Genomic DNA, 19,744 nt, shown 5'->3' on the forward strand with positions numbered 1-19,744 from the left:
CAGGATGACTCTTTGCACATTTCTACACCCACACCACTGCTGCCTCTATTGCACCACTGTACAAGTATTCCTTGTATTCCACTACATTGCCATTACTGAATGTATGGCTACTATTTAGTTGTGCTATGTAAACTGTCCTGTATCTACAGAACAAATAAACGTTGAGTTTATTGCTATGCCTACTTAAGTATTTGACACCGAAAGACTAATGTCTCGATTACTATGCCTAATTTGAGTATTATTGTGAATTACTTGTTCATTGTGAAAGATTGTGATCTTGTGAAAGACTCATAATATATACTATATAATATATTTTTTAATTTGCCAGCAAATGAGAGAGCTGAAATGAAAGAGTTAAAATTATACCTTTGAACATGAGATGGGTGAAATGGACTAGTAGCACAGCTAAAACAATGAGCCAGATGTTCAACCGGATGTATAAATCCAAAACATCTGGTTGGCATTTCCACCCAGACATTCTGCACATTTTGTCATCGATGAAACATTAGATCTCAGTACAGTTCTGTTCCCAAAACAAAAATATGTTACAAACCTGGCCTCCCGGGTGGCGCAGTGGTCTAAGGCACTGCATCGCAGTTCTAGCTGTGCCACCAGAGACTCTGGGTTCGCGCCCTGGCTCTGTCACAGCCGGCCGCGATCGGGAGGTCCATGGGGCGACGCACAATTGGCCTAGCGTCGTCTGGGTTAGGGAGGGTTTGGCCGGTAGAGATATCCTTGTCTCATCGCACACTAGCGACTCCTGTGGCGGGCCTGGGTGCAGTGAGCGCTGACCAGGCCACTAGACATTGGTGCGGCTGGCATCCGGGTTGGATGCGCGCCGTGTTAAGAAGCAGTGCGGCTTGGTTAGGTTGTGTTTCGGAGACCTCTTGACCTTCATCTCTCCCGAGCACGTACAGGAGTTGTAGCGATGAGACAAGACAGTAACTACTAACAATTGGATACCATGAAATTGGGGATAAAAAAATAAATAATATGTTACAAAGTCGGCTACATTTCTTTTTAGACTTTACCTTTTGCCAACGTTTCAAAGAATTGCATTGTTTAGAAGGAGTGCAATTATCTATTGCAAATGCGCACTTCACAGACTAGGCGTTCCTTAATGGGAAAACTACATGCTTGAACGTGCCAATAGGATCTCGCTAGCTCCTGCTTGGCTCTGCCCACCTCCTTGCTTGTTCTGCACACTATGATTAATTTGCTCCCATTGAAAACGACTGTAACGGCTGTCATATTCGTTCTCCTCCTCAGACGAGGAGGAGCATGGATCGGACCAACACGCAGCGAGGTATGTAGACATATTGATATTTATTAAAGCAAAGACGAAACACTAAGAACACTTGAGAAATACAAAAACAACGTAGACAGACCTGGACTTGAGAACTTACAATATACAAAGAACGCACGAACAGGAACAGACTGCATACACGAACGACAAAACGAAACAGTCCCGTGTGGTAACATATACAGACACAGGAGACAACCACCCACAAACAAACAGTGAGAACACCCTACCTTAATATGGTTCTCAATCAGAGGAAACGTCAAACACCTGCCTCTAATTGAGAACCATATCAGGCAACACATTAACCCCAACATAGAAACACAAAACATAGACTACCCACCCAGCTCACGTCCTGACCAACTAAACAAAGTTAAACAAAGGAAAAATAAGGTCAGGAACGTGACAACGACAGGCTATGTTCTATTTTGGATTAGTTATAAAAAAATATTTGTTAGAGTCCATCGTGACCAGTCAAAGTACAACTATAGAGATCTGTGGATTTGGTTGATTGGTAAATCCACATGAATTCAATCACTTTTGACAGAATCCATGTTGATTTAATCAAAACTTTGTATACATGTTTGCCCATGGAAGAAGTGGTCAGAAAGTGTTTTTTGGGACCTGAATACCAAAACATTCAGGAGATAGAGGTGCTCAAAGTTGACCCATTTTGCAAACCCTACCATACCATGAGACATTCATGTCTTCATCACTGGAAAACAGAAACGGTTGAGGTTGATATAATTTAAAAGCTTACAAACAGGATGGTCAAAATATTTTATATACAGTACCAGTCAAAAGTTTTGACACACCTACTCATTCAAGGGTTTTCCCTTATTTTTACTCGTTTCTACATTGTAGAATAATAGTGAAGACATCAACTATGAAATAACACATATGGAATCATGTAGTAACCAAAAAAGTGTTAAACAAATGGAAATATATTTTATATTTGAGATTCTTCAAAGGAGTCAACCTTTGCCTTGATGACAGCTTTGCACACTCTGGGCATTCTCTCAACCAGCTTCACCTGGAATGCTTTTCCAAAAGTCTTGAAGGACTTCCCACATATGCTGAGCACTTGTTGGCTGATTGATTGCTTTTCTTTCACTCTGCGGTCCAACTCATCCCAAACCATCTCAATTGGGTTGAGGTCGGGGTGATTGTGAAGGCCAAGTCATCTGATGCAGCACTCCATCACTCTCCTTCTTGGTCAAATAGTCCTTACACAGCCTGGAGGTGTGTTGGGTCATTGTCCTGTTGAAAAACAAACAAGTCCTACTAAGCTTAAACTAGACGGGATGATGTATCGCTGCAGAATGCTGTGGTAGCTATGCTGGTTAACTGTGTCTTAAATTCTAAGTAAATCACAAACAGTGTCACCAGCAAAGCACCCCCACACCATCACACCTTCTCCTCCATGCTTCACGGTGGGAACCACACATGCAGAGATCATCTGTTCACCTACTCTGCATCTTATAAAGACTCATCAGACCAATGGACAGATTTCCACCAGTCTAATGTTCATTGTTCATGTTTCTTGGCCCAAGCAAGTCCCTTCTTATTGGTGTCCTTTTTATACAAACCCCCCCTCACACACAAAAACAAATGAAGATACAAAAGCGAATTCTACCGCGTTTTAGATCGGCCTAATTGACGTTTAAGGCTACAAAATGACATTTAAAAAAATATATATTTTTTTTTCAATAAATTATAAAACAGTTTGACAACCCTGTTTTGAAGCTTTAAATTATATCAACCTTTTCCTTTATGTCTTGAATGTTTTTTTCATTCAGATCCAAAGAGTCACTTTCTGAGCACTTCTACAATGGGTACATACGTATGGAAGGTTTTGTTCAAATCAAAAGGGGTGCTGTCAAAAAGTGATTGAAATCAAATGGATTTATCCTGATGGTGCAACTGAATTTAGAGCACGAACAAAATATTATATGGCAGTGTTTGTTGTAACTGATTTTACAATGATAGATTCACCTGGAGATGGTCAAACAATAAATAATTGTTGTGTTCATTACTGAATAAAAACCTGAGACGTGAATACTTTTGTTCATCTACTTTATTGGTATGTATTTCTAAGTATATAATAGATACAGGAATAAAGAAAGGCTGACTAAGGCCGGGATTCAAGCCCGAAGCACATTGTAGCTCGCTTGACATTTAAGGTTATTTCCAAATTAGCGGACATTTGCAGCTATTGCCGATAACGTGATCTCTGTGAACTGAAACTGGATCATTGACTTTAATGGCAACACTCCAAAATGCGCTTTATATTGAATCCCGGCCTTATTCTAAAATAAACACCAATTATTGATACAGGCCAGGGTTGGAACACGTCAACATTTTGACCAACAATCTTATTGTCAAATAAGAAATGCTTGTGTCCCCCCCCCCCCCCCCCCCCCGTTGCAAAATGTTTTGCTACGGTGTGCACTAATGAATACGACCCAGGTGTATTTTCAATCCAAAACCTTATGTACTAGGAGAGTACCGTCCACACCTGTAGCCTGTTAAGTGGGCGTCACATTCAGACCTGTAAGTGAAGTGCAGAACCCCTTTCTTCAGCTGACAGCTGTGTGAATGAGTTCCTCGTTCAGGGAAGACCAAACATCTTCCTGCCATGTCATTGTAAATCACATCTCTGTCCCACACTTCAAACAGCAGCTGATGACCAAACTCCACTGAGCCAAAGTTGTACGTGGCATTCCATACCGGATCATTATCATCCATGACAGTGTCTGTTTCCTCATACATGCCATTGTACCATATTTTAACATAGCCATCAGTCTTTGTGAAGGTATCTGCTCTCAAACCTGCGGCTCTGTGGACCATTACCCTGAGAGTCCCGCGGCCTGCCCGTAGAGGACAACAGTTGTGATCCAGGTTAGGGGTCGGGGAGCAGGTTTTCAATTCCCCCTGGTCTACAGGAAGCTTGTTCTCGTCAATGTACTCTGTCACCGTGCTCCTCAGGTTGGCACTAACCTCTGGATCATCAACCAGGTTGTGCAGGGGGAATATAGCATAGGAGACCACATCTGGATTATCATGCAAGCTGTTCATCCAGCTATGGTATGCTTCGGACGGGTCCTGATGGTACAAGATATCTGGAAAATACTTTTCCCCTCCTAGAACCTCAATCTTGTGGGTCATAAACCCCTGGTAGAAGCCCATGCTCATGTTCCCTTTAAGGAGGTCGTCACATTTGTTGGAGAAGGACGCGTTTGCTGGGAGGAAGCCTAAGGCCATTTTCAGCTCAACATTTAAGCAGGTCTTTATCTCGGACTCTGAGAAGCCCTTCAGGGTGGCCAGGCAGGTGCGGAAGGCAGTGACGCGCCTCACCCTACCACCCAGCTGTACCTGACGGATGTAATGAGTGCCGTACGTGTCGATCATCCGCCGGTACAGCAATTTGCTCTTGTTGTCAAGCTCCTGTGGCAGTCTCTTGAGATGTTTAGCAAATTCAGCGCTGAGGTCCGGATGGTCTGCCAGCCTGTAACTGGAAAATCAACAACGGGGCATGTGGATCTACATCAACCCCTTTTCATTGAGAATACTCAGCCTGGTCCCAGATCTGCTTGTGCTGTCTCATGCCAACTCCCATGGTCATTGTCATGTTTGGCATGACACCCACCATAGGTGTTTGCTATACAGCACTAACAGATCTGGGACCAGGATAGACGATACTGTATACTGCAACGATTAGTGATTCAGTAAGTTGTCATAATGATATCATATGAGTTGTAATAATTCATGCAAATAGAACGACACAGATTAACCTTAGCATAGATATTTAATCTATTTAGTGACAGTGAGGTAGATTAGTCTATAGAAAACAGCTGTCAACAATAAAGCCCTTCCCTACCTGTAGTATGTACAGCTGATCTCATGGGTGGCAAAAGTGGCCTTGTCCACACTGTGCTGGGATCTGGCAAACTTGGCCATTTCGGAGCGGCTGCCCCCCAGCACTGCCTTGCCATAAGTCTCTAGCCTCAGGTCCATACCCCAGTTGTTGTTGATGAGGGAGCTAGAGCTACGTAGTAGGGAGTCCACCGAGTGGTGCAGGGCACTGGATAGCTGCTTGCTGCAGCGGCTCAATGGACGCCAGTCCAGCACGGCAGAAGGCAACCTCTGGACCTGTCCGTCCTGGAAGCGGTTCTCACAGAGAATACATGTGTGGTTGTCAGACAGGTGGGCTTTGACGTTGATGACATAGGCCCCTTTACGACGCATCCTGACCACGTCGAAGCCCTCCCCTGCCAGGTTGTAGCCAGGCACAAAGGGGGCTTTCTCACACTCTGACCCCGATCCAGTCCTACAGGCTCTGCTGCTGGGCATCTGCACCAGGACGGGCAGGCTCAAGGTATAAAGGAAGAGACTTCTTAATGCCATGGCTCCTGGAATTTACAGAGGTTATTATCAGGAATGGAAAGCTTTCTTGTACTGTAAACAGTGTCTACATTCTTTTTAAAAATGTAAATGCCTCCACAATGCAATGGGATGTTGAGTGATGTTTTACGACATCTTCTAAATCAAAACATAACTATTTTAATATTTCCATAGCCCCTCTGCCATAGCCCCTCTGTCATAGCCCCTCTGCCATAGCCCCTCTTTCATAGCCCCTCTGTCATAGCCCCTCTGCCATAGCCCCTCTGTCATAGCCCCTCTGCCATAGCCCCTCTGCCATAGCCCCTCTGCCATAGCCCCTCTTCCATAGCCCCTCTGCCATAGCCCCTCTGCCATAGCCCCTCTGTCATAGCCCCTCTTCCATAGCCCCTCTGCCATAGCCCCTCTGCCATAGCCCCTCTGCCATAGCCCCTCTTCCATAGCCCCTCTGTCATAGCCCCTCTGCCATAGCCCCTCTGCCATAGCCCTTCTGCTCATTCTAGAAAAGTGTTACAAATAACATACATTAAATACGGATTCACAAATGGGGCTAAGATTACCAAAGATCAAAGATAATATACAGTGTTGTTGTATATTGTTCTACTCTTGTTTAGTGTCTAAATGAGGGCACACCAATAACCCCCTCCTCACTGAAAGGCTAAGTGGAGCCCAAAATCTCACTACAGCTCTGCCTGCAGCTGTAGTGAAAACAGAACCGTGCACACTCGCCGACTCGCACTCCTACCTTTAAATCATCCAACTGCGTTTGTTTTCGTCTCACCCTCTCTTCTCAGTCAGCTGCTTTGCCTTTGGAATTTCACGAGACCCGTCTTCTCCTGTAAAAACTGCCTGCTGCTGCACAAAATGTCGTTTTGCTGCTTCCTCGTGACATCCATAAGAAACTATGAACCGAATAACACTTGGTCCTATATCTGGTTCTGTGGGGAACACTTCTTCGCTGTGCTGAATGTCAAGGCCATTGTGTGGCTAAGGGACTTCCCCTGCTCCAGGCCTCTCTTCCTGAGGTTAGACAGATTTCCACGGCTGAGTGGTTTTGTTTTGATGTGCACAAGCTGACAGTATGAATCCCAGATGAGTGTGGGGGAAGGTTTTCACAAGACTCAGAGTGGCATGGGCATTCTGCCTCTTTACGGGAAGCTCAATGTGTGTGTGTGTGTGTGTGTGTGTGTGTGTGTGTGTGTGTGTGTGTGTGTGTGTGTGTGTGTGTGTGTGTGTGTGTGTGTGTGTGTGTGTGTGTGTGTGTGTGTGTGTGTGTGTGTGTGTGTGTGTGTGTGTGTGTGTGTGAGACTGTATGCAACTGTGTGTAACTGTATATTTATGTCTGTCTGTGTACTAATAACAAAATCAACTCCTTGTCCTCAGATTCTTCATTGTCTTTTTATGTTCAGGGGGAAATTAGGAAGGCTTTATGGAGGAAGATTTAAGATGATATGTGTTGTGATAGCAAATTAGGCAATAGTATTTTACAAAAAATAAAATAAAAAATGACAATGATGAGTCTCAATTTGAGTCTTGGGAAATTATACAGTTTATCAAGATACATGTGACCTGCTTTGGTTACATGTACATTCATGTATTCCACTTCCCCACCGCAATACTTTTGACAGAGAAGAAATATTCTGAGGGGACTGCGATGTCTGTCAAAACACGCTAGAGGTCACCAGACTTTAATGTCCTGTAGTGAACCCTTGTTGGCGTCTTTTAAAGTACAGCTGTGACATTTGACAAGATAAGTAACTTCAATGAATATTGTGTTAGTTGTTTTATTTTCATGTCCAACACATACACAAGCGAATTAAAATGTTATAACAAAATACAATAATGCTATTGAATCATAGTAGATTTCAGTAAAAACATTCTCAATGGAAAGCATGAAAGCATAACCACAGGATAAAAATTAAACTCAAAACATCAAAAATAGGTCAATAGATTTTTCCACCCTTTTTGCCATACATTCATTAACAGTATTGTGTTGTATTGTGTTGTATTGTGTTGTATGGTATTGTGTTGTGTTGTGTTGTATGGTATTGTGTTGTATTGTGTTGTATGGTATTGTGTTGTATTGTGTTGTATGGTATTGTGTTGTGTTGTGTTGTATGGTATTGTATTGTATTGTGTTGTGTTGTGTTGTGTTGTGTTGTATGGTGTGGTGTTGTGTACTAATGTATTGTGTAGTAAACCCCTGGTGAAGGCAGGAAGCTGCCAACACGTTGGTGACTTTTACTAAATAATTTGCGTCGCAGTAAATTTGTGCATTTTCCATCTTATACCTAGCCAGTATTTGAGATTATTGATCATAAAGGGAAAGCAAGTGTGAGAGGTTGATTATACAATACAGCACAGTTATCTCAAAGCTGTTTTCTTCTTAATATGTAAACTGTGTGGAATGTGGTCTCATGGCAACAGGGTCTGGGTCATTGTCTCAGAGCCCTGCTCTTCTTGACTCTCCACACCTCCCTCACTCTGCCCCTCGCTGTGGATCTCCTCATATCCTCTCCCCCTCCCAAACCTTGAGACCCTCCTCCGTCTCACCAGCAGCACAGCCCCAACCACCACCAAGGCAACCAAGCAAATTACTCCAAAGGCCACACCAGACTTCTGCCCCCCTGTCATCTGTCCCGAGGCTGGATCGAACACCTGCACCATACTCTGGATCTCTGTCACCTTGGCCAGCTTCCACATCTTGGTCTGTCCCACCCTGACCCACGCCCGATCTCCCTCGGTCATCACAGCCACCGTGTTAGTGGCAGTCATGCTGATCAGTGGAGGACGAGTGAAAGGTGGCAAGCGTACAGGCAGCAGCTGGCCACCTGTGAACAAGCCAGACTGGACACAGTAGAGCACCTGGCAGCCATCACTAACAGCAGCCAGGTGCTGGCTGAACTGGGGAGGGCAACGGGGTTGATTCTGTGCAAGGGGGTTGTTAGACTGGCAACTGAACAGGCCTCCAAAGGCAACTGAAAACCTGGTGGAAGTCTCATAGTCATTGCTCAGGCAGATCATCAGACCGTTGGACAGAAGCTTCATTTGAATGTTGAAGTTTGGAGGGCAGCTCTTAGTTTTGGTCAGAGGGTTCAACAGGGATGGGCTATAGAGTCCCCCAAAGAGGTATCCTGAGTACTCTGGGGTTGCCTCATTGGTGGAGCACCAGTAGGTGTCAATGCGAGCGGAGCGGACATGGTAGGCATCTCCACAGACGTTGTCGCAGCAAGTTAAAAGCAGCCAGCAGCCATGGCAATGCCTGTGGCACTCATACGTGCTGTAGCTCTCCTCTCTCACCTCAGAGCGTAACAGGGTGGCGTTGTAGGGCTGACCACATGAGTAAGTGCCTGTGTCTGGGTTCTTCTGAGCCAGGGCTTGGCAGATTGGGTCTGCATCCCCAGTGAGCTTGGTGCACTCCTGAAACACCCCACCGAAGCTGAGGTTGGTGGCCGGACCCTCGCAGGAGCTGTCGTCCATATTGGCTTGGAAGTTGAAGTTCTTGGAGTCTGGTTCAACGCAGCCAGGGTGTGTGTTAATGGTATAGTAGCGCTGGATGGCCTGACTAACAGACAGTGCCAGTTTGCCGATGGTTGGTTCAGGGAGATCGGGGAAGGTAATCCGGTTGAGGAAGTAGTGCAGAGGCAGTCCTGCCCGGTCGATGCCCACCAGGTTGTTCTTGGTGCTCTCCTGCCACTTCTGCAAAGTGATGCCTGGGTAGAAGGGAGCCCCACCATGACTCTGTATTATGGAGTAGGTGATGTTGCCCTGATAACTATGTGACTCGGATGTCTCTTGTGTGTCCTTGCTGCCAATGTCAAATTTGACTTTATCAAAGAAGTTAAGACCTGCCGATGCCGAAACAGAGAACTTTGCCGTCTCACTGTCGGACACGTAAGATGAACGGAGATAGTCCTCTTGCACTAAGGCCGCCCCTGCATCAACACTGGTTATCACATGGGTTCCATAGTCCAACACCATCTTCTCAGATAAATACGCTGCCTGTCGAGTCTGGTTGTTTTCTATTGCATCTGCGATCTCCTCAGCCTGGTGGGCAAAGCGCCCATCCAGAGTGAAGTCGGGCTGAGCCTTTACCGTGTATAGGAAGTTACGCACCTGGAAGAGAGCAATACGGTTTTTAAAATGTCATCTTTAACCAGGAAATAACCTTGAGGCTTGGTGTCCTTAATTGCTAATCTAGAGATCAAAGTATACTAAGATAAGGTACACTATCTAGTACTGACTGTTCAGAAAGCCTTAAAAGGAACAGGATTACTGTAATAACCTGGATATTCCACTCTCTCTTTTTAAAATCTAGTAAGGGAGACTTACTACAAAACTAGGTCAAAACATAAATTATTTTATCATTGCCGAGATGAATGTACACGACATTAAATAGATAAATAATTGTTCAAAAAGTATTGTTTCTTTCATGGAGAAACTCACTTGTACACGAGCGGTGACAGAGCTCCCTTTGACCTGGTGAGTCTTCACCCGCTGGTTCTCGATGGAGAACTTAGCATTGAGCACGGAGAGGAAGGACACGTCCGAGTTGATTGAGAAAGACGTGGAGCTGCGTTGTTCCAGCCAAGTGTTGATGATCTCAGAATTGGTCTCCACACCAGTGAGCTTCTGTGGGATGACAAAAACCTCATCCGGGATGAGGTAGAATCCGTCCTCCGTGGTCTGGCACTGGGAGAAGCTGAAGTTCATGACTCGTCCCATGTCCATGTTCCTCAGGTTGTCCCATCCCCCGCCTGGGAGCACCTCCAGGGCTGGAATGGACAAGTTGGTGCGACACTTACGAAGTCCATTATTCGGAGGAGTGAGTGGGTGAGGGACACACTGGTGGAGCAGGGAGAGTACTAGCAAGGTGAATGCTGTCAGACCCAGAGCTGTGTCAGATGCCATAGCTATGTCATATGTGGGTGCTGTGAGAACAAGGTGAAAGAATATGACGATTCTCAATAGCAGATGTGGTAATGGTAGGTTTCGGTCACAAGATCACAGCTAACTTGACTTTCAATTTCCTCAAATAAAATGCAGAACAATCACAACAGCTTTCAGATAAGCCGCTGCCAGTCTGACTAATAGAGTTATTTTGTGTGTAAATACTTCCCCTTTCTAAAAGGTGTGTGTGTGTGTGTGTGTGTGTGTGTGTGTGTGTGTGTGTGTGTGTGTGTGTGTGTGTGTGTGTGTGTGTGTGTGTGTGTGTGTGTGTGTGTGTGTGTGTGGTAGGTGTGTGTGTGGTAGGTGTGTGTGTGGTAGGTGTGTGTGTGTGTGGTAGGTGTCAAGCAGCAGTCAGGTGTGTGTGGTAGGTGTCCCGCAGCAGTCAGGTCTGTGTGTGTAAGTTGCTATCATCTAAATCAATTAAGTGAAATTTAACTTACACTAAAAGCAGATAATGATACCATAACAAAATGTTAATCATTCTGGAAAAAAACATAGTACTTCAGATAATAGTAAATTGACCATCATTATGATCAATCAAGTCATGCACAAGCATATACAGTCAGGTCCAAAATGATTGGCACCCTTGATAAAGATGAGCAAAAATGACTGTATAAAATATAGAATACAAGTACTGAGCTGTATTGTATGCAAAAAATTGGGAAGTTATATCATTTTATACTAATACAATTGTATAAGGAGTGGCTTTCAGGACAAGTCTCTGGATGTCTTTGAGCGGCCCAGACTCTGGAGAGACCTGAAAATAGCTGTGTTGCGATGCTCCCCATCCAACCTGACAGAGCTTGAGGTTTCGTTCTTAACTGACTAGCCTAAAACAATACAGGTGTGCCAAGCTTGTAATGTCATACTCATGAAGACAAAGGGTCTTCAACAAATATTTTATGCAAAAGTGATATTTCAGTTTCTTAAAACTTGTTTTTGCTTTGTCATTATGGGGTATTGAGATAGATTGATGAGGGACATTTAAAAAAAAAACTATTTTAGAATAAGGCTGTAACATAACAAAATGTAGAAAAAGGCAAGGGGTATGAATACTTTCCCGAATGTACTGTATAAGCAGAAAAGAGCCCCATACCTACTGTAAAATATGGTGGTGGATATTTGATTGTATTGGGCTATTTTGCTTCCACTGGTCCTGGGGCCCTTGTTAAGATCAACAGCATCATGAACTTTACCCAGTACCAGGACCTTTTAGCCAGAAACCTGGTTGCCTGTGCCAGGTGGCTGAAACTTGGATGCAGGTGGGTCTTCCAGGAAGACAATAACCCCAGGCACACATCAACATCCACAAAGAAATGGTTAATGAACCACAAAATCAACATTTTCGGATTTGAACCCCATTGAAAACCTGTGGTATGAATTGAAGAGGGCAGTTCATATGCGCAGACAAAGGTTATCAAGGATCTGGAAACAATCTGTATGGAGGAATGTATCTGTATGGAGGAATGTATCTGTATGGAGGAATGTATCTGTATGGATCCCTCAATATGTTCTGCAATCTCATAAAACATTTTAGAAAAAGGCTCAGTGCCATTATCCTCACAAGGTGAGGTATTAAAAGGTATTGAAAACTAGGGTTCCAATACTGTTGACCCCTCTCTTTTGAGAGTATTACTTCTCTTTCTCTGAGTAATGTATCATTTCCCCTTTTTTATGAGCATACAATACAGCTCAGTATTTGTATTATATATTTTATACATACTTTTTTGCTCATCTTTATCAAGGTTGTCAATACTTTTGGACCTGACTGTATATCTGTCATTGATTGAAGGACAAGAGTTTACATAATGATCTAAAGTATATGCTGTGTGTTTACCTGTGCGTGCAGCTGAACATTGTATACTGGAAACACTCGGTTTGTTATTTGAACTAAAAACAAACAATCTTAAATAGCTCATTTGTTTTGCATGGATTCCGCAACGCGGTTTGCTTTTAACAGCTAGGACCGCTATTTCTTGTCCCGGAATCCTGCTTAACTGACAGGTTAAAGTCTGCTTGAAAGAGCCGCTAACCTAGCTAAGCTGCTAAGCTGCTAACCTCAAAATAGCCCACGTTAACATATGTAGCTTAAGAAACAAGGTTCATGAAATTAATAACTTGCTAGTAACAGATGACATTAATATTCCGACTATCTCTGAAACTCACTTAGACAATACCTTTGATGATACAGTGGTAGCAATACAAGGTTATAACATTTACAGAAAATACTGAAATGCCAGTGGTGGAGGAATTGCTGTTTATATTCAGAACCACATTCCTGTAAAGTTTAGAGAGGATCTCATGTTAAATACTGTTGCAGTAATGTGGCTACAGATTCATCTGCCTCACCTAAAGCCCATTTTTGTGGGAAGCAGCTATAGACCACCAAGTGCTAACAGTCAGTATCTGGATAATGTGTGAAAATGCTTGATAATGTATGTGATACAAATAGAGAAGTATATTTTCTGGGTGACTTAAATATTGACTGCCTTTCATAAAGCTGCCCACTCAAGAAAAAGCTTCAACTGTAACCAATGCATGCAACCTGGTTCAGTAGAGTGTTGGACGCTATTTTGTAAATTACACCGCTGAAGTCAAGGATTGGTAGGATAGTCAGTTTTACGAGGGTATGTTTGGCAGCATGAGTGAAGGAGGCTTTGTTGTGAAATAGGAAGCCGATTCTAGATTTAACTTTGGATTGGAGATGCTTAATGTGAGTCTGGAAGGAGAGTTTACAGTCTAACCAGACACCTAGGTATTTGTAGTTGTTCACATATTCTAAGTCAGAACCGTCCAGAGTAGTGATGCTAGACGGGCGGGCGGGTGCGGGCAGCAATCGGTTGTAGAGCATGCATTTAGTTTTACTTGCATTTGAAAGCAGTTGGAGGCCACGGAAGGAGTGTTGAATGGCATTGAAGCTCGGAAACCAGACTGCATAGTGGAGAAGGTACAGTGGGATTCGAAATGGTTGGTGATCTGTTTGTTAACTTGGCTTTCGAAGATTTTAGAAAGGCACGGCAGGATGGATATAGGTCTATAACAGTTTGGGTCTAGAGTGTCTCCCCCTTTGAAGAGGGGATGACCGCGGCAGCTTTCCAATCTTTGGGGATCTCAAACGATATGAAGGAGAGGTTGAATAGGCTAGTAATAGGGGTTTCAACAATTTTGGTGGATAATTTTAGAAAGAGAGGGTACAGAATGTCTAGCCCAGCTGATTTGTAGGGATCCAGATTTTGCAGCTCAAAAGTTGTCTGGATCAGTTGTCAGGATTTGGGTGAAGGAGAAGCAGGGAGGGCGGGCTTGGGCAAGTTGATGCAGGGGGTGCTGAGCTGTTGGCTGGGGTAGGGGTAGCCAGGTGGAAAGCATGGCCAGCTATAGAAAGATTCTTATTGAAATGATCGACTATCGGCAACGGTGAGAGGCTTGTTTCTGGAAAGGTGGATTTTTAAAAGTAGAAGCTCGAACTGTTTGGGCACTGACCTTGATAGTATGATTCATTCACGATTCATTCACTTCCGGGTTGGAGCGAGCGGTCGCATTCGCACTTCGCTCCGCAGGTAGTATAACTTTTCATTACATTTACATTTCATTACATTTCATTATAGTACAACGGTTTGATTTGTCTGATCTCAGCAATTTCTTCTTAGCTAGCTACATAGCCGTCTTTGTATCAAAGAAAATTGCGTAATTATCGTAATTCGTCGTCCTAACGTAGTCAACACTGCTACCTGCCCAGCAGCTAGCCAGCTAGCAAACGTCCACCGTCTACCGAATAGCAGCACTGTAAAAACTATTACACTCAACGGAACGACTTGATTAGTGTAGTGTTAGCTAGCTACATAGTTGTCTTTGCTGTCTTCGTATCCAAGATAATTGTGTAGTTTAGAGTGTGTAGTTTTAGAGTGATTATCTTAATTTACCGAGGTTAGCTAGCCAGCTATTTGTCGTCCTTAACGTAGGAAACACTGCTAGCTAGCCAACAGCTAGCCAACGTCTACCGAATAGAACTTCCGCATTCAACAACCCGGTCGCATTCCGCTTCGCTCCACAGGTAGTATCACATTTCATTTCATTTCATTACAGTACAACGGTTTGATTTGTTTGATCGTAGCTAGCTACATAGCTAGCTACATAGCCGTCTTTGTATCAAAGATAATTGTGTAGTCTAGAGCAATTTTCTAGGTTAGCTAGCCAGCTATTGTCGTTCTTTTAACGCAACGTAACGTAATCAACACTGCTAGCTAGCCAGCTAGCCACCGAATAGCAGCACTGTAGAAACTATTACACTCAACGGAACGACTTGATTAGTGTTAGCTAGCTACATAGTTGTCTTTACTGTCTTTGTATCTAAGATAACTGTGGAGTCTAGAGTAATTTCGGTTAGCTAGCCAGCTATTTTCGTCCGCTGCGCTGCCGTTCTCCTACCTAGTCAACACTGCTAGTCAACACTGCTAACACTGCTAACACTGCTAGCTAGCCAACTCCTACCGAATAGCAGCACTGTAGAAACTATTAAATTACAACGGAACGATTTGATTAGTGTAGTGTTAGCTAGCTACATAGTTGTCTTTGCTGTCCTTGTTCTAAGACAATTGTGTAGTTTAGACTAATTATCTGGCCAGTTACCTGGCCAGCTACACTTTCAAACAAAGTCAACAACGCAGCCACTGCCAGCTAGCCTACTTCAGCAGTACTGTATCATTTTAATCATTTTAGTCAATAAGATTTTTGCTACGTAAGCTTAACTTTCTGAACATTCGAGACGTGTAGTCCACTTGTCATTCCAATCTCCTTTACATTAGCGTAGCCTCTCCTGTAGCCTGTCAACTATGTGTCTGTCTATCCCTGTTCTCTCCTCTCTGCACAGACCATACAAACGCTTCACACCGCGTGGCCGCGGCCACCCTAACCTGGTGGTCCCAGCGCGCACGACCCACGTGGAGTTCCAGGTCTCCGGTAGCCTCTGGAACTGCCGATCTGCGGCCAACAAGGCAGAGTTCATCTCAGCCTATGCTTCCCTCCAGTCCCTCGACTTCTTGGCACTGACGGAAACATGGATCACCACAGATAACACTGCTACTCCTACTGCTCTCTCTTCGTCCGCCCACGTGTTCTCGCACACCCCGAGAGCTTCTGGCCAGCGGGGTGGTGGCACCGGGATCCTCATCTCTCCCAAGTGGTCATTCTCTCTTTCTCCCCTTACCCATCTGTCTATCGCCTCCTTTGAATTCCATGCTGTCACAGTTACCAGCCCTTTCAAGCTTAACATCCTTATCATTTATCGCCCTCCAGGTTCCCTCGGAGAGTTCATCAATGAGCTTGATGCCTTGATAAGCTCCTTTCCTGAGGACGGCTCACCTCTCACAGTTCTGGGCGACTTTAACCTCCCCACGTCTACCTTTGACTCATTCCTCTCTGCCTCCTTCTTTCCACTCCTCTCCTCTTTTGACCTCACCCTCTCACCTTCCCCCCCTACTCACAAGGCAGGCAATACGCTTGACCTCATCTTTACTAGATGCTGTTCTTCCACTAACCTCATTGCAACTCCCCTCCAAGTCTCCGACCACTACCTTGTATCCTTTTCCCTCTCGCTCTCATCCAACACTTCCCACACTGCCCCTACTCGGATGGTATGGAGCTGTCCCAACCTTCGCTCTCTCTCCCCCGCTACTCTCTCCTCTTCCATCCTATCATCTCTTCCCTCTGCTCAAACCTTCTCCAACCTATCTCCTGATTCTGCCTCCTCAACCCTCCTCTCCTCCCTTTCTGCATCCTTTGACTCTCTATGTCCCCTATCCTCCAGGCCGGCTCGGTCCTCCCCTCCCGCTCCGTGGCTCGACGACTCATTGCGAGCTCACAGAACAGGGCTCCGGGCAGCCGAGCGGAAATGAAGGAAAACTCGCCTCCCTGCGGACCTGGCATCCTTTCACTCCCTCCTCTCTACATTTTCCTCTTCTGTCTCTGCTGCTAAAGCCACTTTTTACCACTCTAAATTCCAAGCATCTGCCTCTAACCCTAGGAAGCTCTTTGCCACCTTCTCCTCCCTCCTGAATCCTCCTCCCCCTCCCCCCCCCTCCTCCCTCTCTGCAGATGACTTCGTCAACCATTTTGAAAAGAAGGTCGACGACATCCGATCCTCGTTTGCTAAGTCAAACAACACCGCTGGTTCTGCTCACACTGCCCTACCCTGTGCTCTGACCTCTTTCTCCCCTCTCTCTCCAGATGAAATCTCGCGTCTTGTGACGGCCGGCCGCCCAACAACCTGCCCGCTTGACCCTATCCCCTCCTCTCTTCTCCAGACCATTTCCGGAGACCTTCTCCCTTACCTCACCTCGCTCATCAACTCATCCCTGACCGCTGGCTACGTCCCTTCCATCTTCAAGAGAGCGAGAGTTGCACCCCTTCTGAAAAAACCTACACTCGATCCCTCCGATGTCAACAACTACAGACCAGTATCCCTTCTTTCTTTTCTCTCCAAAACTCTTGAACGTGCCGTCCTTGGCCAGCTCTCCTGCTATCTCTCTCAGAATGACCTTCTTGATCCAAATCAGTCAGGTTTCAAGACTAGTCATTCAACTGAGACTGCTCTTCTCTGTATCACGGAGGCGCTCCGCACTGCTAAAGCTAACTCTCTCTCCTCTGCTCTCATCCTTCTAGACCTATCGGCTGCCTTCGATACTGTGAACCATCAGATCCTCCTCTCCACCCTCTCCGAGTTGGGCATCTCCGGCGCGGCCCACGCTTGGATTGCGTCCTACCTGACAGGTCGCTCCTACCAGGTGGCGTGGCGAGAATCTGTCTCCTCACCACGTGCTCTCACCACTGGTGTCCCCCAGGGCTCTGTTCTAGGCCCTCTCCTATTCTCGCTATACACCAAGTCACTTGGCTCTGTCATAACCTCACATGATCTCTCCTATCATTGCTATGCAGACGACACACAATTAATCTTCTCCTTTCCCCCTTCTGATGACCAGGTGGCGAATCGCATCTCTGCATGTCTGGCAGACATATCAGTGTGGATGACGGATCACCACCTCAAGCTGAACCTCGGCAAGACGGAGCTGCTCTTCCTCCCGGGGAAGGATTGCCCGTTCCATGATCTCGCCATCACGGTTGACAACTCCATTGTGTCCTCCTCCCAGAGCGCTAAGAACCTTGGCGTGATCCTGGACAACACCCTGTCGTTCTCAACTAACATCAAGGCGGTGGCCCGTTCCTGTAGGTTCATGCTCTACAACATCCGCAGAGTACGACCCTGCCTCACACAGGAAGCGGCGCAGGTCCTAATCCAGGCACTTGTCATCTCCCGTCTGGATTACTGCAACTCGCTGTTGGCTGGGCTCCCTGCCTGTGCCATTAAACCCCTACAACTCATCCAGAACGCCGCAGCCCGTCTGGTGTTCAACCTTCCCAAGTTCTCTCACGTCACCCCGCTCCTCCGCTCTCTCCACTGGCTTCCAGTTGAAGCTCGCATCCGCTACAAGACCATGGTGCTTGCCTACGGAGCTGTGAGGGGAACGGCACCTCAGTACCTTCAGGCTCTGATCAGGCCCTACACCCAAACAAGGGCACTGCGTTCATCCACCTCTGGCCTGCTCGCCTCCCTACCACTGAGGAAGTACAGTTCCCGCTCAGCCCAGTCAAAACTGTTCGCTGCTCTGGCCCCCCAATGGTGGAACAAACTCCCTCACGACGCCAGGACAGCGGAGTCAATCACCACCTCCCGGAGACACCTGAAACCCCACCTCTTTAAGGAATACCTAGGATAGGATAAAGTAATCCTTCTGACCCCCCCCCCCCTTAAAAGATTTAGATGCACTATTGTAAAGTGGCTGTTCCACTGGATGTCATAAGGTGAATGCACCAATTTGTAAGTCGCTCTGGATAAGAGCGTCTGCTAAATGACTTAAATGTAAAATGTAAATGTATGACAGAACACTGCAGGCTATCCCTGCAGTAGATTTCAACTCAGCCCCCTTTGGCAGTTCTATCTTCTCGGGAAAAATGTTATAGTTAGGGATGGAAATTTATGAATTTTTGGTGGCCTTCTTAAGCCAGGATTCAGACAGGGCTAGGACATCAGGTTTGGCGGAGTGTACTAAAGCAGTGAATAAAACAAACTTAGGGAGGAGGCTTCTGATGTTAACATGCATGAAACCAAGGCTTTTACGGTTACAGAAGTCAACAAATGAAAGCGCCTGGGGAATTGGAGTGGTGCTGGGGGCTGCAGGGCCTGGGTTAACCTCTACATCACCAGAGGAAGAGAGGAGGAGTAGGATAAGGGTACGGCTAAAGGCTATAAAAACTGGTCATCTAGTGCGTTCGGAACAGAGAGTAAAAGGAGCAGATTTCTGGGCGCGGAAGAATAGATTCAAGGCATAATGTACAGACAAAGGTATGGTAGGATGTGAGTACAGTGGAGGTAAACCTAGGCATGGAGTGACGATGAGAGAGGTTTTGTCTCTAGAGGCACCCGTTAAGCCAGGTGAGGTCAACGCATGTATGGGGGGTGGAACGAAAGGGCTATCTAAAGCATATTGGGCAGGGCTGAGGGCTCTACAGTGAAATAAGACAATAATCACTAACCAAAACAGCAATAGACTAGGCATATTGACATTAGGGAGAGGCATGTGTAGCCGAGTGATCATTGAGTCCAGAGAGTAGCAATAGATGAGTCAGGGAGCCAATTCAGTAGTCGCTACTCCACTAGGCGTGCTGGAGACACAGGGATTCAGATAGCTAGCAGTCCGGGGAGAGCAGATGGGCCTCCAGCGATGTCGCAACGGAAGAGCCTGTTGAAACCACCTCGGACAGTTACGGTGGCAGACCAATCGTGATGGATCAGCGGGGTTCCGTGTCGGCAGTAAAGGGTCCAGGCCAATTGGCAAAAGAGGTATTGTAGCCCAAGAATTGGAAATGGACCTCTTCGGCTAGCCGGGAGATGGGCCTAGCTCGAGGCTAGCTCCAGGCTAACTGGTGCTTGCTTCAGGACAGAGACGTTAGCCAGGAGTAGCCACTCGGATAGCAGCTAGCTAGCTGCGATGATCCAGTGTAAAGGTTCAGAGCTTGCGGTAGGAATCCGGAGATGTGGTA

General features: G+C 45.8%; 2 protein-coding genes across 2 annotated transcripts; both read right to left on the reverse strand.

Annotated features, from left to right (window-relative positions):
- Positions 1–3,718: 3,718 nt before the first annotated feature.
- prf1.5 (perforin 1.5) lies at positions 3,719–6,832 on the reverse strand. The gene is made up of 3 exons (XM_071404207.1): positions 6,447–6,832; positions 5,181–5,712; positions 3,719–4,814 (listed from the first exon to the last, which is right to left on the reverse strand). Exons 2-3 carry the CDS (start codon positions 5,705–5,707, stop codon positions 3,791–3,793), a joined length of 1,551 nt encoding a protein of 516 aa, XP_071260308.1. The 5' UTR covers positions 5,708–5,712; positions 6,447–6,832; the 3' UTR covers positions 3,719–3,790.
- Positions 6,833–7,469: 637 nt separating this feature from the next.
- On the reverse strand, positions 7,470–10,662 carry mpeg1.1 (macrophage expressed 1, tandem duplicate 1). Its single transcript, XM_071404206.1, has 2 exons — positions 10,148–10,662; positions 7,470–9,817 (listed from the first exon to the last, which is right to left on the reverse strand). Exons 1-2 carry the CDS (start codon positions 10,610–10,612, stop codon positions 8,117–8,119), a joined length of 2,166 nt encoding a protein of 721 aa, XP_071260307.1. The 5' UTR covers positions 10,613–10,662; the 3' UTR covers positions 7,470–8,116.
- Between the last annotated feature and the right edge of the window lie 9,082 nt (positions 10,663–19,744).

Source organism: Salvelinus alpinus, chromosome 5, assembly GCF_045679555.1.
Source record: "Salvelinus alpinus chromosome 5, SLU_Salpinus.1, whole genome shotgun sequence".
NCBI lineage: Eukaryota > Metazoa > Chordata > Actinopteri > Salmoniformes > Salmonidae > Salvelinus > Salvelinus alpinus.

Excerpts from the sequence above, each read along its gene's own strand:
- prf1.5 (XM_071404207.1), bottom strand. The coding sequence starts at position 5,707 with ATGGCATTAAGAAGTCTCTTCCTTTATACCTTGAGCCTGCCCGTCCTG. Across the intron at positions 4,815-5,180 it reads ATCAGCTGTACATACTACAG|TTACAGGCTGGCAGACCATC; the intron begins GTAGGGAAGGGC and ends TTGATTTTCCAG.
- mpeg1.1 (XM_071404206.1), bottom strand. The coding sequence starts at position 10,612 with ATGGCATCTGACACAGCTCTGGGTCTGACAGCATTCACCTTGCTAGTA. Across the intron at positions 9,818-10,147 it reads CTGTCACCGCTCGTGTACAA|GTGCGTAACTTCCTATACAC; the intron begins GTGAGTTTCTCC and ends GCTCTCTTCCAG.